This window comes from Athene noctua, chromosome 2, assembly GCF_965140245.1.
Source record: "Athene noctua chromosome 2, bAthNoc1.hap1.1, whole genome shotgun sequence".
Taxonomy (NCBI): Eukaryota; Metazoa; Chordata; class Aves; order Strigiformes; family Strigidae; genus Athene; species Athene noctua.
In genome coordinates this window covers 112,600,879-112,626,872 of record NC_134038.1, presented here as the reverse complement: position 1 = coordinate 112,626,872, position 25,994 = coordinate 112,600,879, and the positions used below count along the sequence as shown (strand labels likewise).

The window sequence follows — 25,994 nt, the reverse complement described above, 5'->3', positions numbered from 1 at the left end:
TTTGCTAGCCATTTCAACCCTGAAAATACAAAGAAAATATATACTGTTTTGTTATCTGTAAGTTTTAAACTCAGAGCACCTGATGGTAAGGTAGACTTCATTTATTTGGTTTTAGCTTCCAATAGAAATTTATATTTGCTTGAAATACTGGCTTATGTCAAAAGTCACTTTTTAATATTCTTTCTCCAAATCTGCAAGTTATTTTTGTTTAAATCAAATTGAATTTGAAGGTTAATATGACTTGAATATAGGTTGGATATACTGTCCCTTCCTCTGTTCCCTAAGTCACTGTAGATTGAAACTGAACATAAGAGTTTTAACCCAAAATGAAAACTTAACAGGAAGTTTGCTTACTGTAAAGAAATATATCTGTAACAGAATAGAATAATCTTTTGTGGAGTTCTTATTTGTTATCAGTACTGTAAAGTTGTAGAATATATATATAAAAAATGGGTTACTCGAACAAAATGAACCCGACTAGTGTGGTCTGAAAAACAAGTGACTCTTGATAGTTCATGTTTCTGTTTCCAAATACAGATTCTTGAAGACCTAGATGAGCAGATGTATATCATCACTTTAGAGGAGGAAGCAATTCAGAGGAGGCTTAATGGTATGTTCTGGTACTTCTTCAAATACAGTATTTAGAGTAGCGTGGTTCTGGCCAGGAGTATTGATCTCAGTGTTACATAGCTCTTCTCTCAAAATAGAAAATTTCCACATGTATGTAACAAGCATTTTAGATTCACTGTGGTGTTCAAGATTGGATCTTGAGTGTGTGTGGTTTGCTTTGTTTTTGTTTTTAACACAGCACATTAAATATGTCAATATTCTGAGACTGAGAAGGTAAATTGAATAGTTGATCAGACCTACCACCCTTACTGCAAAATAGTGTGGATTGGTAAATGACTGTATTTTAGCCTTGTCTGAAGAACGAAGAACTTATATTAGCAAGAGGTTCAACTTCCTGCATTATGAGTTTTGGATTTTATTTGGAGGATTTTTTCTGTTTCAGTTTATTATTATTTAGAATCTAGATTCATTAAACATCAGAGCAGTCCTTTACATTCTAGGAGCTATTTGGTGAACTTAATTTTAATAATTCTATTAATGAATAGTTAAAGTGAATAATTATACAACTGTTTTATACTTCTTGTATTTAGTATTACATTTTTACACTTCTTGATAAAGGTGTTTCTGTTTTGAAGTATTTCAAAACCAGTATGAAGCTTTGGATTCTAAGAGAAAGAGCATTCAGCGTGGCAGGCATCACTTTAACAAAAAAGTATTGATTTTATAAACCTGGAAATCACATTGTACAAATTTTTTTCTGAATTGCTTTTTTCTGCATGGATAAGCCATCCATCCACAATTTATACAATTGCTTCAGGTTGGAAGACCAAAGAATATTCATGTCATGACACATCCATTGTTGTGTTGTCTTACAACTTGTTTTAGCCTTAATTTTCTTAATTTACTGCCTTTCTTTCTTACTCTTCAGTCTTGTCATATATCTCAATCTTCTTTCAAGTTTCAGTAAGTCTTCTTTCGAAGTTGCTTGGTCAGGGAAAGTACCTTTTATAACAGTAGATCACGGTGGTCGTCTTTATTCCAGTGTTTAAAATTTGTGGAGAAGTGACTTGTGCTAAAATCAGCCATGGTTTCAGTTTAAAAGTAACGCTTACCTTTGCTGTTTTGGAAGTCTGTGTTTTTATGCTGACATGCGTATATGTACGCGTTCATATACAGACACGCAAAAAGATGCATGCAATGAATGTCTTTGAAGCTGTGATGGGGTAATTATAATTGTTCTGTGTGTTTGATGTTTTCTAGCAACTGTAAAATATTTGTTACTGAATATTTTATGTTGTCATGGTGATTGTGCTTATATACAAGTAAAGCAATACAGAAAAATGACCAAATAGTTGTTCAGGTATCCATATCCATTAGTAGTGCAGAGTGGTTTTTACTATTCAGGTGAGGAGTGTGATATTGAGGTGGTGATTGTGGTGATGATAGCTGTTTTTCTTCATAGGAGTCTATGCAACAGTTGTTTATATTGCAATTTAATAATATCACTGGTGAGGTGGACCTAGTCTGTTTGTTGGCATCTACTAACTTGGTTTGGATTTAGGACATATGCAGGTGTGACTCCCCTAACCACTAGCCGAAGGTTGGATTCTCTTTCAGTAAATCAGTTAGCATTCAATGTAAAGTGGAACTGCAACCCACCCATGTGCCACAGAGCTCTCACCAGCCTACTCTTGAGAGGTGAAAGATGTGGGGCTTAAGTGTCCTTTGACAGGAGAGGGAACTGAATTCTTCTGTTTCACATGCAGAGGGAATGGTATTGACACCACCATCTGAAGGAATGCATGAAAGCCCCATAGCTTGGTGTACAAAGAAAATTAATGGACTTGAACTGAAAAGTAAATAAAAATCTAAACTTGGCTATAGCATGTAGGTGGGGGGCAATATGTTGTATGCACAAGAAGATACTCTGCAAGATTTTTGTGGGTAATTATTTAAATATTTTTAAGTATTGTTCTCATTTATGTGGCAAACATGGAAAGCTTCATCTTCCCTGCCAGAAGTCTTTCTAGTATGTATGAATTACACCGTAAAAATAGATACCATTTTTGCCAAAACTATGAAGACTCATGCTTATCATGTCTATTGCATTTTTTAAAAATGAATACAAATGGAGGTGTGGTGCTAGTTACATCAGTAAATGTAGTGCTGTGATGTTAGAGGCCATAAACTGTGGCTTAACACACAGATTGTGTAAGTGGTTTTATTGCTGTATCAGAGCAAATATATAAGGCTATACACTTCCCTTGCCATGGCTATTGCAGCTCTTCCACAGTTGTGGTAGTGGAAATACATGCACTTAAGTAACAGTGCTGGACAGTTTTGTGATAATGGAATATCTATTTCAGAACACTTTTATATGTATAACCAAAAAGTTGAGTCTTTATTAAAATTGAAGAGGACCAGAGCACAGGCTTAAGCAATACTTGATGATTGTCAATGCAGATTTTTTTTTCTTGGTAGAATAATTGCTATCACATTCCTAGTTATGCTTTGCCTTGTCTTAATTATTGTTTCCTCAGATTGCCTGGACACAGGAAGGGGGTAACATGAATCACTGTTCCCACAGAATAGGCTGCATAAAACCTCTGTTTTCAGAGGATGAAAAAAGTTTAGCTGTGTGAGCTGCTGCTGTTCTTGATTCATATAGACGTAATTATTGTGGTAGTGATGCAATTGATAGTGTTCTGTAAAGCTCTTCATATTTGAAAATAAATCTGTGAAACTGTGTCTCTTCTTTGCGGAAACTAATTTTCTTCCTTCTCAGATGTCTACAGTGTATAACTGAAAATTGAAGGAGGAGGGAGGGGAAAGTTCGATCGTGTTATCTACCCTAGTATTTTTATCTATTGAAGAGATGCTGGGCTTTGGGAAAATGTTTGTTTCCAGCGTATTATGTTTCAGTACCCACATCACTCTTACAGTCGAAGAATAAAGCTGGGACTTTTTTATATTAAAAGAAAAAAGTTGCCTTCAGCTATTAGTTTTCCTGAATCCAAAGAGACGGGTGGGGTAGGATCAAAAATACTGACTTGATCAAAGTTATTGGCTCTGAAGGTATCCTTACCTATGTAAGAAAGATGAAAGGTGTTGTTTTTATTGCACGCTAGTAACAGTGTAATTTTGAACTAATTGGTGTTGAACTGCCAATCACCTAGGGGGAATGCAAATAGATACTCTTACAATTTCCTTTGAGGTACTGAAATCTTGTGTCGGGGCTGGAAGAAAAACAGAATAATACCGTTAAATTGACCTTAAATGAGCTGCTTTGTGGCTTTCTTGGAGAATCCCTTCTAACTTTTCATTGCTAGTCCAAACAAGTCTTGTCTACCAATTTGATTTATTGGCTAGACAGCGCTGACATTGAACTTTGAGCATGTTTGAAATAAAGCTAATGTTATAGAGCTTTTAAGAATTTAGCTGCATCCTTTTCAAATACTCTTTTGACTAATCTGAAACTGCCTTCCCCTCTTGTAAAATACCCTTTTGTATAGCAACCTGTTGTTTGCTACTATTTTTAAGGAAGAACTACAACAGCACTTAAATATGATTCAGAATTTCTACTGAAGTGTTTCTTAGGGATCTAATGTGATCATGCTGACTTTGTTGGAAAGAGTCCTGTGAATAACAGCTTTGAGATCTGGATTTTTATTTTGAGGCGGGGAGCAACATATATCTTGAATAAAGCTTTTCCTCAGGGACCCCTAAATCAATTATGGAGGAGAAGAACAACATGCCAGATGGTAACTTGAGTTTTCTTACTTTTTCAACTGCTTCCATTAAAGGTCTTGAGACTTTTTCCACTGACCTTTATAGCCATCTTTTTTTCTTAACTCATAGTAATTAGTCATTCCATAGAACAGATGTTTTACCCTTTTTTGGAGGGAATGTGTCAGCACAAAAGCTTATTTTTATCATGATAATAAGATCTATTTCTTTAAAATCCTTTTTCTAAAACCCCCCATTTTATGATTACTTATTTAAAAAACGCTGAGAAATTTAACTGACATTTGTATTGCAGGTACTTCAATTGAATAGAAGTTGTTACAAAACAGCATTCGTAGGTGTTACTTGTTAGTCGTGGGATCTGAGATATTTATATATTTGAAGCCCTGTAAATATTGCTATGTACATGTTACGTCACTGGTGTCAAAGATAAATGCTTAGGCATGGCACAGAGGTTATGTGTTATATGCAAAACTGTGTGTGAAAGAAGAGTTCAAGTAAATATTTAAAAATTAATTTTTGAAACAGTTGAATGCCTCACTGATAATTTGACTGAATTGAACAAATCACTGCTAATACTCTGAAATGTAGAGTACAAGTTTAAAAAAGTCCAGAAAATACTCTTGTATATCTTGGTTTTCAGGTATGACCTCAGTATGCTGGAATATGGAGAATGTGGGGGTTGGATGGGATGAGAAACTTGTCTTCTTATCTTGTACCGAGATTGCTGGATGGATAAACAGACAACAGAAAATAAGAAAATAATGACACTGGACTGTAAAGTAGTGTTACTGTGTCAGCAACCTAGGTGCTATTTAGTTTTAGTAGGCAAATGATAAAGATATGAGATAAAGGCCAGGACAAGACTATTAATCTCATAGTTTTTATGAAACCCTCTCTAATAAATTTCTATCTGGAGCATGGTGCTATTGCAGGTTAGCCTGCAATCAAAGGTGAGGCTGAGGATAGGGAATGGCCAACAGGTGAAAGATGTCAATGTAAATCAAGAAAGAAGAGAGGACTTAGGGTTTGTTAAGAACCTGAACTGTCATTGCCGCAGAGTAAGATTGGTCTGGAGTAGACAGGGAAAATATGAACTCTCTTACGTTATTTTTGCGTGAGATTATTCAGAAATAAAAGGGATGAAAGTGGGGCAAAGATGAGTGGAGAGTGTTTCTATTTAATCTAGGAAGAATATTTCTGGTTTGTGATTGCAAAGAGCAAAAGCTAGAGTAGAAATAATGAGATCAGAACTGGAATAGTAGATTTCTAGTCAACATTTCAGAGCTGTATCATTGCTTGAATGATGTGCAGTGTAGCAGAGGAACTGGAATCAAGGAGAGAAACCACAATGTGCTTGCTCTCAAAAACATGGGTGGTTCAAGAGAATGGAAGGTCAAAATGAAAAAGGATGAAGAGGGAAAACAGGCTGGGTTCCCTAGAGCCTGTGTAGGGATAAGAGGAGTTACTGAGCAACTTTTAGGCAGAAAATTAGCAAGGGATAGGTATTAATACTATGGTTATCAGTTTTCACCTGGTGAGAGGAGAGTTTGAGGAGTTGCACAACAGTGACATACATACCCTGTAAACTGTAAAAAGGGAAGTGAAAGAATATGGTCTCATGGGTGGTTGGGAGGAAGATTGACTGTGGTTGTCAGAGGGAGCTCTGTGGCACAGAGAGGCTAACGAAATCAGGCAAACTGATATGAGCAGAAGATATGTCAACAAGCAGGTCAGAAGTATGGAAACTGCGTTTGCAGAGTAAAAAGGACTGGGGAAAGGGAGGGAAGGCAGAAGCTCAAACTGGAGGTTTCCAGTTTGGAGGCAAAGGTCCACTTTGTCTTTCAGGTGCTAAATAATAATTCCCTTGAAGGGCATCCAGAGATTCTTTTCATCTTGATATATGAGTCATATAGAGATACAAGAATGAAGCATTTGAGGCATTCTGTGTCAGGCTGCCACACCTTAACTGGTTTTTGGACCTGTGTGACAGTTCAGCAGTAGCTGTTCTCTTCTTGCAGCAGCTGATCAACAGAATAGGCAGGGATCACGAGGTCGCACCGTGGAACCTCTGGTGTTAACCTTCTGGTTAGAATTAGAAGGTTCTTGACTAAGCCTCTGTTTTTTGAAAAGTAGTTAAAGCAGTCCCAAAGAAACAAGTAGTTAATGCGATGCTTCCTAAATCTGAATTGTCACAGTGTGTCTTCCAGTACTGTAGTCAGTCTCATCCAAAAGAAAATACTGTCTTCTGTTTTAAAAGGTATATCTTCCATGGTAGAATACCAGACAGCAGAGTTGGAACGGGAGCTTGAAAAGGTGAAAAGCAAGAAGACAAATCTAGGTAATAAAATTTTCTACTGTTTTGTGTGGATTGCAGTTTAATAAATGACCATAAGAAGCTGTGTTTAGCTTGTAGCTGTCACTTGGTTGATTCCAGTTTGTTCTTAACCAAATTTGTGCATTTGCAGTCCTTTCAAATTCTTAGTTTCTACAAATATGTTACATGCAATCACTGATACCCTCTAACAAACAAATTTAAGTAGCGAGTCTGATTTGGATCTTACTTTTAACATAATTTTAGAGGAATTGTAACGCTCTTGACTTCCTTATTTGGGATAATCTAAGACATTACTTTCATCCCTAATTTTGAATTTTTTCTATAAAAGTCAAATTGTGTTTAAGAAAAGTAAAATAATTCTTAGCAGGTTTGTGTCTTAAAACTGAAAAGTTATACTTCTGCTAATGGCAGCCACTCAACAGGAATCTCCTTACTTATTCAAAGGCTTGCAGGATTATCAGTGTGTTACATGCAAAACTAAGACTGTGGTAGGAAGTTGTTGGGTTTTCTTTTTAGACATGCTAGTGATGTCCAGTGAGTTAGTCTTGTCTTTCTTGCCTTATAAGAGGGAAATGCTGTTTAAATACTTGAAATTCCCTTCTGCCCCTTTAGGTCATAATACAATATACCTGTAAATATATAAATATTGTAAATAATTAATATTTTATTAATATTAATAATAATTAATATGTAAATATATTAAAATTCAGTATATTTTAACTTTGTAGCACTGCTGTATGTGAGGGGAAAAAAAAAAGTTATGGTGAAGTGTGCCTGTAAACAAGAAAGAAAAATCTTCTTCTCTCTGTCTCCCCAGCTTCATATTTTTGGCATTGCTTTGCACAGCTATTGAAGGTGGATATTTTTATGAACTGGTCGGTGTTGGTTCAAGATAAGATTACTTTTGTTACCTAGAGTTATAACAGGAGTTTATAGATAGCTGAATGATTTTTCCTTGTTTTATTCTAAGGTGATCTATGGTATTAAGCTTCTGGTTTTCTCTTCTGAACAGAACGGCGGAAGAAAGCTTCTGCTTGGGAAAGGAATTTAGTCTATCCAGCTGTTATGATATTGCTACTGATTGAGACGGTAAGAATTTTTCCTTTCTTTTTTTCTTCCCCAACAAAAATTATGAATTCTTAAGTCATTTAGGGGAATAGTTTTAAAACCTGAGTGATGTATGTTTAAGCAACAAACTTGATACTCTTTTTTGACCATTTTAAAAGAACATTATAAAATCTGCTGAGGATAAATGTATACATTTTTTAAATGTGGAATACTTATAAATAACAAGACTGTTTCTACTTCTTTATAGTCCATCTCAGTCCTCTTAGTTGCTCTCAACATTCTTTACCTGTTGGTTGATGAGACTGCAATGCCGAAGGGATCAAGGGTAAAGTAACCTTCTTTTACGATTTTTGTAACTTTAGTAGAGCTTTAGAGGACTTGCAAAAATGCAGGTGAGAACTTCTGCTTTAATAACATTGAAACTAATGAACTTCAACCTTGACTTTACTTCTAGGTTTTGGTCCTGTGTGCACACAGATATTTGTTACATGTCATAGTGAGTTCTTAATAAAACTAGTCCAGAATCTTTATGAAGATACAGTGAGCCAGTAAATCAGTCACCTAGAGTTTGTATTTTACTCATGTCTCCTACTTTTATAGAGACTAGAAATGTTCAATTTAAGAAACTGTGTTAAAAAACAATATGAAAAGCCTGTCTTGGTTTGTGTTCCTCTTAGAAAACATGACATTTTCCCTCCTTTATTATAGAAGTACTTCAAGAAAGTAAAGAACAGCACATCATGTAGTAGTGTCTTTAATCATGACTCTTTTTTTTATTAATTTGGTAATGCTTTCCCTTGTGTATGGCTGTATATGAGCTTGTGGAGCTATAGAAGGTGTTTAATGGTGATGGCCACTCTGCCAGTGGTGTTGCAAACAACTGTAAGTGTCTTCTGCTGAGACTGTTTATTTTAGTTTCCAAAGTAATGGAGTACGTATAAAATGCAGCACGGTGGGTGGGTGCAACATATATAAAATGTGAATCATTACACCCATCTGTCTTAGTAACACATTTCACTCAAGTTTTCAAACTAGCTGATGCAATTGTGTAAGATGGGAGACTTGCAGGTTAGAACATCAGAATGCCCCTTAAATACCACATTGAGAAGAGGCTACATTTCATGTAAGATGTTGTTAGGATTCTAGTCCTGGTAGAAGTTAACTTTATGAACAGTTGCATGTATCTTACTGAATTATGCAAAGCATTTTTCTCCTTGTAGGGGTCTGGAATAGGAAATGCCTCCCTATCCACCTTTGGTTTTGTGGGAGCAGCACTTGAAATCATTTTGATTTTGTATCCTTTCTTTAAGAATTCTATCTGTTAACAAGTATTCTGTCTAGTTTTCTGGGACACTGGTAATTTACTAAGACACTTGCCTGGAAAGAAGAAAGAGATAGGTCTCAGTCCTTCTCAAGCACTCGAAGTGTTTTTGTTTTTTTTTTTCTTTGGTTCTTAAGACGTTTAGGAGACTGCTGAGAACTTGAGTGAAACTTGCATTCCTTGGAGGTTCCTTTTTCCTTGATTCTCACAGCTATCTTATGGTATCCTCTGTCGTCGGCTTCTACAGTCTTCGTTTTTTTGAAAATTTCACTCCCAGGAAGGATGACACAACTATGACAAAGGTAAGGTAAAGTCTGTGATGGTGATGGCCCCCTCCTCTCTTTCTTGCCACCCAAGACAAACTGACTCTTTTAGTTAGTAATTGCCCTGAATGGCTCATTTGCAGTGATCAGTATTTGTTTGTAAGCTGCGTAAACACAAACTGGAAGATTTTCAAAATGCTGAATGAGTGGGAAAAAGGATGTGCTCTGTTTAGTTTGGATGGCATCCATTCACTTGTAAAAAGCTGGGAATAGCAGAGCTTGTTAACTAGCTATAGAAAAGCTAGTGAAAGAACTTTTTTCAAAGGAAACGTATTGCTAATGAGTAACTTTGATTGTGCTAACTGTACTTCAGGGAGCTTGTTTGAAATCTGAAGAACTTGGTTGCTAGAAGTAATACAGACAAAGTAATTCAAATTTGAATAATTAAACTAAGACTGAGGAGGTCTATTCAGCAACATTTTGCAGTCTGAGGCTAATTTGACTTTCTACAATTTAGCACTGGTTTCAGAATAACAAATGCTGTTACCTAATGCCGAGGAACATGCTTAGGTTTTTGACAAAATATTCCCACAGCTGACAAGGGGAGGTGATCAGCAACCAAGGAACAGATGTTGAATTTAATTATTTTTTCAATGTGTTTCATTGTTTGTTTATTTTTCAGAGTAATGGATAAAGAAATTTTTACCGTAAATTATTGGAAGTGAGAAAGTAGATAAACACACAAGAATGGTTATAGTAAATAAGTAGTAGGGAGTCGGAATGTTCTTAATGTTTTCTATTGACTGTTTACAGTACATCAGGAATAGTGTAGAAATAAATAGTGAATGCATTAATGTCTACCTACTTCCAAGAAGTTTACTGTTTTCTTTTGGATTCTGATAGAATTAGAGCTGAAGAAAGTGATCCCTTGTGAGAGAAAGTTTCAATTACTCTTTATAATAAAAAGACTTCACAAAAACTAGAGTAAAATCTAACAGCTGTGAATTTTTTCATAGTATTTAAAGTAGTCAACAGGCATTCAATTGAAAGGAAGGTCTTTGTTGTAATTTTTTAAATAATGCTAATCCTGCAAGCAGTTACATACAAAGCTTAAGCTGATGTATCAGTCATCTATTCTAAACCCATGGAATGGTTCTTTTTTATAAAAGTTTGCAGGAATTAAGTAAACAGTTGACATTTTGCAACATGGTAGTTTTGAACTATTTTGAGTCTAAGCATATGTAACACTTTGATTAAAAGCAAATGATTACATATTTGATTTTTTGTTTTGAACTTGTCTCTTGGATCATCTTCATCTTGTGTAACACCATATGGAGAAGTGTGACAGAAGTAAGCAAGACTAACAGTATGGTATTGTAAATTGCTTTAGGTTCAGTTTGAAGAATGTAACTTTCAGGAATTCCTCTTTTTCATCTTGACTATTTTGTTTTGGTTTGGTTTTTTTGGTTGTGGGTTTTTTTTTTTGCCTTCAGCCATCCCAGTTATAATTTAAATACTATTTGTCGTTTTCAAATAGATAATTGGAAACTGTGTCTCAATCTTGGTGCTGAGCTCTGCTTTGCCAGTGATGTCAAGGACACTGGGTAAGTGAAATGGAAGTATAAAACATTGTAATAAAGGATGTTTAACTGAGTTTAAAAAACCCAGAAAGCACAGAAGCCAAGAAAAAGGAACAACCTGTAGCTGTACCTTTCATAGTACGTATTTAACTTGCCATCACTTCCAATAGAAAGAGCATGTATGTGTCGCCTTTTTTACACCAACATGAGCTGTTGAACAGTTATTCTACATAAATGAACTGCAGAACATACATTCTAAAAAAAGATGCTAAGCGTTTTCTGCATAATACATTGTTTAAAAAAGGTAGGTCAGATTTTAAACTTTTAAAAACCAGGAGATGGTGAGAAGAAGAGAGATGGAGACTGCTTGTTCAGGGCAGTATAAAATATTTTCATGTTCACTGAAATTACAGTGCTCGGTTTCTGTGAAAAAATACATTTGGGGACTCAGGTGTAAAATTTGAGATAATGTTGAGTGCAAATGTCTTTTTAAAAACAATGTCTCTTTATTTATTAAGTTTTTTATCAACAATGATACCATGATACTTTCATTTTCCCTAAAATAATTTGCTTGCATTCTTTGTTACTTCAGTTTTCAAATACAAAGATTTGGAATCCAGCATAGTAGAACTGAAGTTTTGATTTTATTGTTAACATCTGGCAGTAGCATTTAAAGTGGGAAAACTATTTTAACCAGTCAGACAAGATGGTTTGTATCTTCACTTTGTTTAATTGGGTAATCTTCTATTTGAATTCTTGAAGTTAGATTGCAAGGTTATTGCATATTTAAGTAGTGCAGAATACTTGCAGCTACTGTGAATTTCCTTGGGATCATTAAATGGAACAGAACAAAAACCTTCACCTCGAGCTGTTCAAAGTCTTAAGTACAAGTTTAGGAGTTTAAACTCAGGCCCACAGATCAGTAATATGTACTCAGTAGTTCTGTAGCTGATTTCCTTTTCAATCAGAATATTGTCAAATCAAGAGTAGTTATTATTTTCTTGTAAACGATACTGTGTATTTTCTTGCAGAGTATGTCTACAAATGATGAGTTTTATTAATTAACTAGAGTATTTCTATAACAAATAAAAAAAACCCCTGTAATGCATTTTGGAGGGTTGAATCTTAAAATACACATTCTAGAGCTCATGTTTTAAAAATCTTCAGTAAAACTTCCCAAAAATGTAAAAGAATAATTCAAATATTTCAAGTAGTGGAGTTTTAAAATAAGGGCAGTATGATAAAAGATCTAAGAAGCAAAACAGTTCTAGTACTTAGAGCAAGATGCTATGTTGAAAAATTAGTGTTTTAGAATAGAACTTTAACATTAGTATTGTGCTCACTCAATTACTGCATTCATCACACTTTAAAAAAAAATCATTGTTAATGATCTATGAGATTAACAGTTGATAATAAATGGATTCTGTGGAAGTAAGTATACATGCTGGGTGCATTGTTGTCTCATAGGAAACAGATTAATGGTAAAACTCACTTTAAAAAAAAGAAAAAAAAAGACTAACAAATGAAATTCCTGAATAGTTTGCCATAGAGATAAATAAAAGAAGAAAAAAGATGGAACAATTAACACACAGCTAACAAATGCACAGTCACAGCTGTCCAAACAGGATTAATAGAGTGTATTACAGTGAGTCATGTGGTGCTTTGCAAAAATATCAACATGTGTTGCACTACATGCTACTGCCCTGTGGCACTGAATAGATGAAAAGAAATAAATATGTTAAGCAGATTCATAGTCTTTTCACTTTATTAAAAAAGAGAGTTTCTAAACTATAGAGAAAGGACTAGACTTTATCATTATGGGAAAGGTAAAAAAGCAAAAATTACCTAATACATATACTGACTTTTTTCAAGCTTTAAAAATTGAAATAGGGGAATTTTTTACATGTTTCATAGCATTCTCATTAGATATGTAGTTGATGGATATCTGTCATTCTTTTAGAACTCTAGGAAAGGTTTTACTAAACTTATTTTAGTAGAATAACTTAGTTAACTAATTTTTTTCCAAAACTTTTCAGCCTTTCAGTAGTCCTTCAAAAATGGCTCCCACCAGCACCGAACTACTGAGAAACAAATTGGGAGTAGGGCACTTAATAGTCAAGAATACAGAAACAAAGAATTGCAAACAAAAACCCAATTTTCTAGTATACAGAAGTTTTACTAGAATATTAAGGAATATACTCTTGAATATTAAAGAATTATTTAGGTTAAAGTCCATTTTTTTTTTTTTTAACCTGAATAATTCTTTAATAGTTTATTTGGCAAATTGCCACCAATTTTCTTGGCTATATGTTTGTTCCACTAGAGATGTAGCTCTGTTCAGTTACTGAGTCATTTTTCAAATTGCAGTTTGGGGAGTTTTTTTTGTCTATGGACTTAAAGTAATCTAAAGCTCTTTAACCGTTTTCTCTCCAAATCTACAAAATGATACTGTGTCAGATCTTTTCTGATGAGAGTGACTTTTCTTTATTTGTAAGAAGAAAATGAATGTAACTTACGGACAATATTTTTCCCATCTGCTCTAACAGAAGTGTCAGGGTTCATTTTTGTTCATCCTTATAATGCCTGTTCTATTGCTAGCTATTCTTCTGCACCTCTTTGTGTCAAAGAGTATTATTTCTTTTCCAGAGAACTCTTTACCCAGTGCTCTACCTGTTTTGTTTATTTTCCTTTAAAGGTCTGGAAGCCTATACGTTCAAACCTGACTTTCTCAATTTTCCTGTAGCTTTGCATCTGACTAAAACACCCTTCTTGGAAAATGTTAAGGACACTGTTTGCCTTTAAGTGTGAACGCAAGTCTGTGTTCATTGTGCTACATCTGTTTACCGGTTAATTTAGTCATCCAGTGTCTTTTTTTTTTTTTTTTGTGCTAAGACCTTCTGTGCTTTTTTGGTATTTTCCCCTGCCTTTCTTGCTATTTTGATCAGCTTCAGTTATTTTTTTGCTTTACCTGTTGAAATTTCTTCTCATTTTCTTCATCTTGGCATGTTTTCATTAGATACTAAATTTGATTCCCATATTTTTTATTTAAGTGTCTGATGCTGAGTATAAGATGTGTGTGTATCTTTTAACATTGTGATGGCTGGCTGCAAGCCTTGGGTGTCAAAGTACAGTGAGATTCCTAAGTGCCAGGTTTACCCTTAAAAGGAAGCTAACTGACCCTTAATTCTGTCTCTTTCCATTTATTATCACTGTTGAAGTCACAGTTCCTAAAAGCCTCCAAACCCTTTCAAAATGATATGATAGAAAACTTGCTCCTAGGAGTTTCAGAGCCAGGATTATTTTCTGATTGCCTATTTTTCTGCTGATGTTTTAGTTCTGGGGTGAGGTAAGCCTCCTTCCTTTGCACTGTTGGTCTCCACTGTGAGAACACACACCACTGTGACATCATCTGTGCCAAAGTTTTTGGGGAATATAATCCTAGACAACTGTTACTTGGGTATCATTTTAATATCCTCTCCCTTACTCACTGCAGTCCTTGATGTAGACCTAGCAAAGGAACAACCTATGGTTCTTCCTCTTCAGCCTTCTGGGATGGACTCTACAGCTTGTAGACGCTTCCGGAAGAATTTGGCTCACTTAGCTTTAGTGATTGACTCGCCTTTGATCAGTACAAAGCCCAAGCGTTAGCGTTATGCGGTCCACTGCGAAGAACACCTGTCAGCACTATCTTTCAGCCAAACTCTTTTCCTTCCGTGCAAATGCTCTGTGGCTGTAGTGGTGGGTAGGTCTGGGAGAAAAACTGCAGTTTGGAACTTTGGTTTCAAAAGCAGTAGGTCTGAAAAAACACAGAGGCTTAGTGTTTACTGTAAGATGTTGTGGCTCTCATGGAAAGGCTTTTTGCTACCTGTATTTTTTAATAAGAAAGCCCGTGCTGCATTTCATCAGTTTCTTGAATAGATAAGGATTTTGTAGAAACTGAGATTTCAAGCAGTTTTCATACTAACACTTTTTTTTTCCTAGTTATATTTATTGAAATTATAAAAGCAGAATTCTTATCTAGAATAGACAATTTACTTCAAGTCACATTTTTCAAGCATTTTACTAGGAAACTTAAGAAACACAAGTGTGTCTTACAGTTTTATAGTGGTCAGTGAAGTGGAAAATGACCTTGAGAACATTGTCTTATGTGTTTAACCATGTGTCTTATACGTTGTTGTCTGAATGAATTTTGCTTCCATATGTAAAAAGTAATAGAATGAAATTTTTGTGTTTCTTAAGTGTAATCAAGATTCTGATAAAAATTTTAAATGCATTTTTAACAGGAATCACCAGATTTGATCTGCTTGGAGACTTTGGAAGGTTTAACTGGCTGGGAAACTTCTATATTGTATTATCTTACAACTTGCTCTTTGCTATCATGACAACATTGTGTCTGGTCAGAAAGTTCACTTCTGCTGTGCGAGAAGAGCTCCTGAAGGCATTAGGTAATAGAGCACTGAAAATTCAGTTTACGCTTGAACGTTTCCTTTCTCCAGCATTGATACTTTGATGTGCTACTGTTACAGTTCTGTTATAAATCACAGAAAACTATTTTTTGGTGGAAGTTTCTGTAAGTTGAGAATGCATAGCTTTGTGTTATTCTTTGAAGAGTTGAGAGCTAAGGTACAGTGTTGCTTTTAATGATACGTCGGTGTACTTACTGATCTGCAGTTAGATTTTCAGCCTTTAGAGAACACAGAAACATTCTCATTGCTGCTGAGCAATTATTCCAGAATAAAACTTCAATTTATGTGTGGGTTTGTTTTCTCTTTTGTTTAAGGCAACTTATTAATTCCCTAAAATTAGTTTAGTCTTTATCCGTTTGTCGTGATGCGTTTTTTGAGCACTACGTGTTCAGAAAATCTTTGTACGGAATATACAGAATCTTAGTAACTGGCTCAGTAAAACCTGTACTTGATATAATCAAAATCTGATCAAATTAATTGTATTTTCATGTTTCTTGGACACAGAAGAAAGGCTGGAAACATATTTGATACTAAGAGGATTAAATGTACATATTTAGCAATTGTGTTGTTACTACATCTTATTAATGAAGCTCCTACCTCTTTAGAACCCTAGAGTAGCATTTGCTTAAATTGAGAGGACTAATGGTGAAATTTCAGTGTGTGTTTATAACTGTGGATTCAGTTTGTAGTGTCTAAAAGGTACTTGTGTTAGTTTACACTGATTACTGCTTTCCAGAGTTGTGACCCTGGTAAACAAAATCCAAGTACTTCCTAGAGCATACCTCTATTGGTGGCAAAATAAAATCAGACCTAGTAATTAGGGAAATATGAAATGACTGATAGTGTAGGCTTAAAACAAGCTATTCTGTGGTGTTTTTTTTTTTTTAATTGAAGCTCCAGGGGAATGGATTAGTGGGGCAGGGCTGTGTAAATCTGTCCATTGATTTTTATGTTGAAAATATTTTCCGATAAGTTCCATTGTGGATTGAGACAGATATATGATGCGAGTATGATGTATTTGACATTATCCCCTAGTTTTTAGTTAAGGTCATTTTATGAGAACAACTTGATTCATCTCTTTCAGCTGACTTGTGTAATCATGGGGAGGTTTTTTGTGCAACTGTTATGACTGTAAAGGGATTACTTTGTATAATGTAATGACTGTTGTAGACCTCTGAAGGAAATAAATTAACATCAGTCAGCATGGGTTTATAGCAACAGGTCTGGTAAAACTTCAAAGTTTCTGTCTTAAAGCAAATTATGTAAAAGATTTATCTTGATAATTCATGGCATTTTATTATAGCGTTTAATAAAAAATTCTATACATTGAAGGCAGATTAACAACTTCAAAATGCAGGTGTAGCAGGATAATGGTCACTGGATGGCATCATCCTAGCGGATTTTTTTAGGGGTATTTTGGTCTCTTGCTATCGTATATTGTGTCATTTTATGTAAATACTGTGATCAAAATGGAGAAGCAAAGTAATTGGTAAAAGGTTTGCATTTGACACAAGCAGGGAGTTTTAAATCCTGAAGAATGCAGGTTTCTAACACTCACTGCATTTGTTTTAAATGCTGTGCATAACTGTGTCTGTTAAAAACTGTCAGATGGAATTCAGAGAATGAGAACCAAAATTTGTGTGCTCATTTCTCCCCTATGCTGAAGGCTGTGACTGAGGACTAGTGGTTGGTGGAACATCATAGCTTATTAGTGGAAGGTAAATTCCTGCTTACAGGCCTGTGACCAAAAGAATTCATATAATATTGCGACTTAAAAATAATACCGTATTGAGTAGATACTGTTTTTTCAGTAGTGCAGTCAATTTTGGCATTCCAACGATGCAAGAAATTTAACTTGGTACATCACGGCACTTCATTAAAACGTTCAATATAGTCTGCACTAAATGAATGAGAAACTCTTTCCATTTTTGATTCTTAATTTTAGATACTTGATAGGAGACTTCATAGAGAAACTGTAGCAGTCACGGAAGGACTGACAGGCCTTTTGTGAATGAAATGTGGCTGAATTTACCATCTTTCCCCACCTTCCCCCCCCCCCCCCTCCCCCCCCAAAAGAGTAATTTAACTGCTTACCTGGGGCAGGACTTTAATTAGCACTCAGAGAACTATGCAAATGGTTGTAAACAAATCTGTAATAATGTAGGCCTAAAAATACTTAGTCATATAAACAGTTTAAAGAGGCGATATGGTCATCACCAGTGATCTTAAAGTCAGCAATGGATGCTTTTCAGAAAGATGCTAGAGTTTCAAAGAAATATTTTAGGTAATTATTTTGGTCTTTCTAGGTTGACAGAGTAAAGGATTGGAAGTCTTTTGTGGTTCTTAACATCTAAGTCTGCCATTTAAGCAATGTGAAGTTAGGCTTCTCTTGCTTCCATGCTTGTCCATTGCAATGGACTTTCCTCACTTAAAACGTAACTGAGGGAATTTCCTAGAAGTAACTCCTACCTGAGGTAGAATGTCAATTCTGATCTTAGCAAAGTCCTTAAGCACAAAGTAGAAGTTGGTTTGTGTGGTATTATTTTGAATACCTGTGTGTATGAAACATGGCAGAATCTCAGTTTTTCTGTGTTGTGTAATGTTTTGCAGGATTAGATAAACTTCATCTGTCAAACAATCCAAGAGAGTCAGAGACAAAGCCGTCTGCAAATGGGCATCAGAAAACACTGTGATTTAACAATCACCTGCAATCAACAGAGCTGAAAACATCAACCTCATGGCATTCCTGTCATCTCATCAACATTTTTATATTGGTGTTGTTTCATAATTTGGGTCCAACCTTGTCTCATTTTTTGATGCTGTGTGCTTCTGAGGAAGTGAGGTATATCAGATTCTTCTCTTTCCAGTGAACTTTTGGTCTGCGTGTTTATTTCCCAGTAAGTTAATGCAGGAGGTGCCTTGAAGACTGGAAGCTGAAGAGAATAATGCATTCCTTTTTATTTGTTGACAGTCTCACATCTTTAGGTACAAACCTGCTACCGTTTGAATGCACAGTACCTCCTGTGTTACACAGACACAGCTGTAAAGAATAACTTTGGGACTTGGTTAAAAAGAAAAAAAAGAGATACACTTGAAGCCCAATGTGACCCTTACTGGAAATGTAAACTACCTGGAGTAGGTATTCTTGACAGTAGATAAAACAGTTTCACTAAGAACGTGTTAAAAATGACAGTAACTGTTAGAGATCACATTTCCTTTCATGCTGGATACAGTAAGCTGTTCATAGTCTAACGTCACGAAGCTTTCTCGGAAGGCCAGCGTTTTCAGCTTTCTGTTCTTAGCTATAAATGCCAGTTACTTTACTGGTAGTCAGACAGTGTCTTACTGAATAGAGTGAAGTACAAGATGAAGACTTCAGTGTTAAATCTGAGCCTAGTATGCTTTGTAAAAAGCTGTGTAGACCCCCTGTCACAGCTCTTGCAGTTCTGTAAGCTGTTGTGCCGTGGAGGTCACTTACCCTACCAAGTACATCCCTGTAAAATTCTTTATGAACTACTGTGTATAAGCAGTACTTGTAATCAATGCAAGCAGCACAGGCCTAGGAGGCTGCAATTGCAGTTTTTTACAATCTTCTTTAATTTTAAGTAAATTATTTCTCTAAATTTATACTCTAGTTACCAGGATTTCTGTTCAGCGGCATAATCCAGTGTCTTTCACTAGCCTGTTTTTTAATGTACACATGAACATGTATATAGGCTTATATGTGTAGATACCGTAAATTAAATTCTAAGCTTATGGAGAGGACATAGATGGCTTGGTAAGTAGAACTTGCGTGTTCAGTCTTGGTGGTATGAATTCCTGCGGTGTGACAATTTAACTGCTCAGAGGCCTTAGATTTGGGATGGCATTGGTGGGTGGCAACATCCTTTTTCTTAGCATTACTGCAGCCTTAGGAATCCTTCAAGCAGTTTATAGTGAAGAAAAAACCCACTGACCAAAACCCAAGTAAATATTCAAAGTCTGGTTGCACTTCTGTCCTGCTCTGCCACAAGTAATCTTCAAACAGATTGGAATGGGGACATCTTCAGTGTGTGCCCATTATGTAGTGAGTCAGATAATGTTCGTGTTTATTTCCTGTTTCTGTCAAGCAAGCATGTCTGTCTGTGGTTTGAAGTCTTACACGTGATCAGGCAGTGACAACTAGCTCTCCAGTGTGGTTCTGAAAAAGATAAACTCTCTGTGAGAAACTCTGGCTGTACTGAGATGACTGCTCTGGCCTTTAGACCTTGCTGCTGTGTGTGTGAATGTGAGCTTTCCCCCCCATCCCCCAAAGAGTGCTTCAGAAATTAAACTCCAGTATACATGAAGATTTCTCATTTTTTTTGCAGCTGCCTTTTCTGACTGGAGCTGGGGCATAATGTAAATATTGCTGTAGTAAATATGATACTAGAGAGTTACTCTTTTTTTTGTGTGATTAGTATAAATTCAAGGCTTATTAAACTGACTGTTGATGTGTTGTACTGAGTCTTGGAAGACAAAGTAAAATTGCTTGATTTCACTAAGATTTACAAGCATTTTTTCTGTTGTTTGAGTTTAATGCTGACATTTTAGTGAGAAATCTGAGTCAAAGTTCTTCAATCAAGAACAGGGAGCTGTAATTAAAATTGTTTTAAAATGTTTACATATAAAATATTGGGAGATTTATTATTAGGGTCATCATTCAGGTATTCTCTGTAGCCTTATGTATTAGCATTATAGTTAAAAATAACTGAAACGAATCCACTTGTCCATGCAAGTGATTGTGTGACCAAAATTGTCTTCGTGTCTTAATGGGGCTGGTGAATTGTGGTGTGTAAGGCTTAGTTAGTTTTATTAAAATATTTCTATTACAATTTAAAGACAGTTATTAAAATAAACTAATTTCTTCAGTTTCACAGAGTGTAAGGAATAAATGTAGGGAGTGTGAACCAGCAAAGGTCTTGCTTTTCATGCTTTTGGAGAGATGTTTGTCCTGGCATCAGTGACCCAAGCACACAGAAAAAGATGGGATTATGATGTGTATGTGGCCTCTGAAAGCAAGTTGGGCAATTACTTAAATTGAGCAGAGACAGTTCCTGCTGATAAGCACACAAGTTTCAGGCAAGGCTTTGTAACTCTGTTTCAAAAGTTATAGCCTTGCCCATTCCCACCCCTTCTGCTGGATTCTGCAGTCAGAGATATGTACAGGTTAAGGTTACGTTAGTGAAGATTTTACACTGAAACATGGAGGATGGTTAAGATGCTGAGTGGTTTCCAAGGTGGACGAGAAATACAGAATTACCCTGTGCAACTACTGACAGTGTTTTGTTTTAAAATCAGCTGTTTATATTGTGACACTGTTCACATTAAAATATGCCTTTGGCCTTGAAAATTACATGCTTATGCAAAACTTTACAGATACAATGCTACAAATATACTATGTGTAAGATACAGGTCACTATATACTTTTCACAGAAGCATATGGTCACTTAAATACAAGCAACTGGTAATTCATTAATGGATATTGACGATACATTCCTAGTATTTTGACTCATGTAGAGTCAGGTGGTCTATACCTTCAAGGTATATACAGCTGATCTTAGTAACATTAACATCTGCCTCACTTCTTATGAGGCAAAAAGCACATAAATGCTTCCATCTTCAACTAGATATCACACAAGACCAAAAAGTAGATGTAAACTAAGTGTTTTAAGTTAGCCATTTCTTGGCTTTATTCTGTGTTGGTAGCACAATACTAAATGCAGTGGCAGAACTGTAATGTTGTGGGATTTCTAAGCATAAAGCACACATACTTATCACTTTAAGCTAAAAAACAATAGTATTGGTTACTGTACGAGTAACAGTTTTTGCATTCATAGGAAGCTTTGTTTACTGTCTGTGATGTGATGTTTATCTTTGGCCCTGTTCCTCTGATACCTTTTACCCTGTTTACTGTTAGTGTCATAGAAATTAAAGGATTTCACAAGTTGGTTTCCTTGTCTGGTTCTGAAGTACCACCTCAAGTACCACAGAGGCACGGTGCGGTGCTGCAGTCGAGCCTGTGCAGACAGGGGCTTGTGCAGCCGTATGCTGAATGGGACATGCACGTGAGCAGGTGCTGCAGAGTGACACTTCCTCCAGTATGTCACCAGGGTGACAAGTGCTAAGGGGGCTGCAGCCCTCTTCGGGATCACCAGGTCTCTCCTGCTTGCCCATATGTCTCTGCAGCAGTTGATGCTACTTCAGGTGCTCACATGTGCCCCACTGCTGTGTAGTAAATACAAAAGATGGCCCTTTTCATAAAAAATATACCATCTGTATTAGAAAGGAGTAAGGTAGAAACAAAGAGCAATTGGCTTTTTCATGCATGTGATTTTCCTTGAATTTTGTGAGAATCCTATAGGTTATCTTCCTTTTTTTTTCTTTTCCTCCTCTTCCAGAAGCTGAGGTGGTGTATGTACAGCAGCTGAGCCTTATGCTTAGTGGACCAGAATCTACAATTTTGATAGACCAAACAGAGAAAGACAGTTAAATCATGTTCTTTTACATATACTCTGATTTTTAAAAAGAGGCTTTTTAAATCTAGGTAAAGTAATTTAAGCAGAGACAGTATGCTAAGGCCATGTTAATAACTCTTTAAAAAGAAATGTGCTTAGTTTTGTTTAAAAAAGAACTGTTGATGTGAACTGTGAACCTTTAAATGCTTTAAGGAAATAAGATCCCCTACCCACTAGTGTTAGTATTTTTGTTGTTATTTTAGTGCTGACTTGAGACAGTATTGCATACACTAACTTCCCTCTCCAACCAGCATATTTCATGAGCTGAAATCTTGAGCTTCTGAATATTGAATTTACTATTGGTAAACTGGCAAGTTAGAGTTGCATTAACAGCAGTCTCATTAACAGCACTTGAACATTACAAAAACGCTGCTTTTGATTTCTTCCCATTTGGGGAGAGCCATCTAAGCCAACAGCCATCACCCAGATGGTGATAAACTCTGCCACCTTTTTCTACCCTGCCCAGTGCCCTTACCACAGGCAAACTGTCTCTGACACTGTCTTAAGAAGTTGTGGTACTCCTTTTCTGCTGAAGGTGTGAGGAGATAGCCCGTGGTTTGTCTGTCTGCCACACACAATTCTAGTTGCTGAGTTGGGTTGCTTTTGATTGGGATTGCAGACTTTCTGGGTGTCCAGGTGATAGCTGTGCATGTTTTTGAACTGTAGCTTTTCACTTCCAGCTCTTTTGTTGGAAGTAAAAAGTCCTTCAGGTTTTTCTGGCTGTACATTTCTGTGCAGGCCATTATGTGGTTGAATGGCTTCTTGCTGTCTCAAGAATGCTGCATGGCTCTGCACAGAACCACGCCCCCTCAGACCACAGCCAGAGAGGATCTTCTACAAGTGTTATTTTAACAATTAAAGCCTGTCAATATTGGTCAGAATCTCAGGAAGGAGAACACATCTTGGGAATTAACACTAAGTGTCACTTCCAGAATCCCCACTGTGCCCAGTAATTGGGGAGGGGTGAGGTGGGGGAAATGACATGGAGCTCACCTGTGCAGACAGTCTGTTTTTCATTCTTTTCCTAGTCAGTCCTTAAGGTTCTGTATTACTGAAAATATATTTAAAATCCATAAGAAATTCAGGGGCTGATAAAACTTTTTTCTAAATCTGGCCTTAATTCTTTAAGACATCTAACATCTTGGCTTGCTTTCCTTTTTTATGTTTTCAAGTCATTCACTATCTTATTTGGTGGCATTGATGTTCAGCATATATACTCTTGATGTAGACAAAACGTGAACAAATGGAACAAGAAGAATCTACATAGATCTGATCTGTACCAGAAGGAAACTTTAAATGGGAAGGTTCTCTTGAAATGTTTCACAATTGAAGCTCCTAAAACTCTTCTTTCAAAGAGAAACACATCTATCAGTATATGAACGTTAATTGCACATTCTCTAAATATGCCAGTAATTCACTAACAGTGAAAAGAACTTAATAAATTCTTAAAATCTGTTTTTTGATTCACAGTGCAGCAGTATCCTTCACTTTATAGAAGTCTGTAAACTTTTTAAGACAGGTCTGTCTTGGCAACAGAAAAGCTGGGGATGCTTGCTAGTTCTGTGTTAATACCATATTTTTCTAAGTAACTTTTTCAGTTTCATTTATTGCTCATAGATTTTTTTTTTTTTTAATACACATAGCATTAAATGGTTTAACAAATACTGAAGGTCATTCCAAACAGTTAAAGGGATAGTGTCAGGAATATCCTGTAAATGTTGAGAATTATAGCATATCTAATTCCAAGCTGTTTAAAAGCTGTATCTGTATGAAGGCTTCATGTAAACATAGACATTGGGTAATCCCAGTTGTTAAAAGTCTTTTAGGTATCTGACTGTTCATTTGTACCTATACAAGCACTTTGGGATACAGCTTCTAAATGGCTTTTAAATGTTTGTGGTATATTAAGCTCAAGTGCTGCTGTTGTTTCCACCTCCCCACCCTCATTACATTAAGTTTTATAGTTGTCATCACTGGATGAAGCTCCTTTCATGGGCAGTGCTTTATTCTGCATTCCTCATATATTCAGTGCTTCCGTAGATAGCAGCTGTTGAAGTATCGGGCACTTGCTTTGATTTTAATATATTTCTTATCCCACATAGTCTATGCAGAGACATTCCGTAGTTAGAGATGTTCTTCCATTATGAAAATGTTAGTATTTATTTATTTGTACTTGATCTTTTTTTACCACTAGATTCCATTAAAATGATCCTGTCATTACAGCGGGTCCTCTAACAAATTACCAAGAGCTCATGTAAGTTTGAAATAGGAGTGAGATGGAAATGGTTTAGTCATTGCATATAGATGTGCTTTTAACTTTCAGTAGTGTGAGGTAAACAGCCCACTTCTCCGAGAGAGTAACATGCTTGTACAGCTGATTTGAGCCCATACCAATGGCAGTTACTCTGGTGTAGCTGACATTCTGTGGAACCGCTCCTCAGTTACTGTCCTTGTAATCTGTAGAGTAAGACCACAGCTCTTGATGTGCGTGGCTGCCTCACTTGACTAGTGATCGAGACGCATCGTTCTGGTGTGTCGGCAGTGTGTAACTGTCATGTTTTGATCAAAGTCAAACGTTGCATGGTGCCAAGGTAAGACTCTTTGTTTTCTGTACCTTTTGTAGTTCACATGTATGAGCACATTTTGGACCTTCTATCTCCATGTAAAATGATTATTCAGAAGAGTGGCATGATGGCCATACCTGTATTCTGAATACAATGGGTGTATTTAAGTGCTTAAGGAGAAAATTAACTGGTGCATGACTTGTTTTCCCCCTAACCACAAGTTTTCCCAGTCTGGGCCAAAATATTTAGATTCACAAAATCTGTGTGAGTAACCTTCTCCTCCCTGGCTTTATATAGCAAAATAAAGTTGAGCCACTTTTCATTTTTTAAAGGTAGGCTTCAAGGTATTTTTGTTTTATGTGGCTGGACTTTCATTGCTTTAAAAACAAATGGATAGAAAATGAAGATACATTTGGGTCATGGACTTCAGATTTTAAAGTGTATGAAACACATACTTGTACACAAAAAATATGGCTGGATTTCCTTTACTTTCTTGTGGGGTTAGGAACCCAACCCAATGTTCATTACCCAAACAGAAAACACGCATTACTCTTGTCTTCACAAAGCTTTGTCTCCAAAATTCTCACTGAGGAGGCTGCAGATCTTCTCAGAGTGCTGCTGGCCACCTCATCACATGGGATCAGCTTCACGTGGACTTGGGTGACACGACCGTAATAATACGTTTCTGAACTAGCATTTCTATGGATGTTGCTGCTGCTGACGCTGTAACAATGGCAGCAGGTAGCTTGTCATGCACTTTCTGGTTTTTCATTGCAGTGTTACTGGTTAAGATTTCAGTTTACCAAAAAAAAAAAAAAAAAAAAAATTACGCACAACCTTAACTCTGAGGTTGAGAGATGGTGGAATCGGTGGTCCCCTCTTGGCTCTATTTGTGCTTAAGGCTTTGTAAACTCTGCAGTCTTAAGCAACTGATGTTTCTTTCACATGGATGTATCTTGAACCAAGGTTAAATATAGCTGAAAAATTATGCTTTTAGTGTTACATTAAAGAGAACAATTTTCTGTGTACAAACCTTCTCCCCACCAAACCCTTCCTGGTTTATTTTAGGTCATCCAAAAATATGTTTTATAATGTTCTCAGTTATGGATACTTTGGTGTGTTACAAAACTAAATGAAAATACTTGCCACCTTAGCCAGGTTGATTTTTTTCTGTGAAAAGCAGTGATAATGTGTTTTTTCCTTTGCTCGAAATGTTACGCTGAACGTTTTGTAGGAAGATTTTTTTTTTACTGCGTTTTCAATAAAGTTAAAGTGTGATTCATAGTGGAGTTTTGCATTTTTTTTAAAAGCAAAATTTATTTTAAACAAAAATCTCAGTGGCATTCTAAATTATCCTGTCAGTAGCTGGTGTGAATAGTTGTATTCCTCCCTCTTTCTTCCTTTCTCCCCCCAGTTTAACATGCTTTGGAGATTCTCAGGTTTTTAAAATACATGATATATGGTACGTGATAGAGATTCCTGTACATTCAGAGGCATTACAGCTCTGCATTTGACAGGTGCACAATCAATTGGAACACTCTAGG

General features: G+C 36.1%; 1 protein-coding gene across 2 annotated transcripts in view; it reads left to right on the top strand.

Annotated features, from left to right (window-relative positions):
* LMBR1 (limb development membrane protein 1) overlaps positions 1 to 25,734 on the top strand; it is a 78,109-nt gene extending 52,375 nt beyond the window's left edge. For both annotated transcript variants that reach the window (XM_074899923.1, XM_074899924.1), the window contains 9 exons: positions 538 to 610; positions 6,575 to 6,655; positions 7,665 to 7,741; positions 7,968 to 8,045; positions 8,941 to 9,014; positions 9,253 to 9,343; positions 10,842 to 10,908; positions 15,168 to 15,329; positions 17,961 to 25,734. In XM_074899923.1, coding sequence (XP_074756024.1) covers positions 538 to 610; positions 6,575 to 6,655; positions 7,665 to 7,741; positions 7,968 to 8,045; positions 8,941 to 9,014; positions 9,253 to 9,343; positions 10,842 to 10,908; positions 15,168 to 15,329; positions 17,961 to 18,043 — 786 coding nt within the window. In that variant the 3' untranslated portion in view covers positions 18,044 to 25,734. The remainder of the gene's footprint in view (positions 1 to 537; positions 611 to 6,574; positions 6,656 to 7,664; positions 7,742 to 7,967; positions 8,046 to 8,940; positions 9,015 to 9,252; positions 9,344 to 10,841; positions 10,909 to 15,167; positions 15,330 to 17,960) is intronic.
* Positions 25,735 to 25,994: the final 260 nt, after the last annotated feature.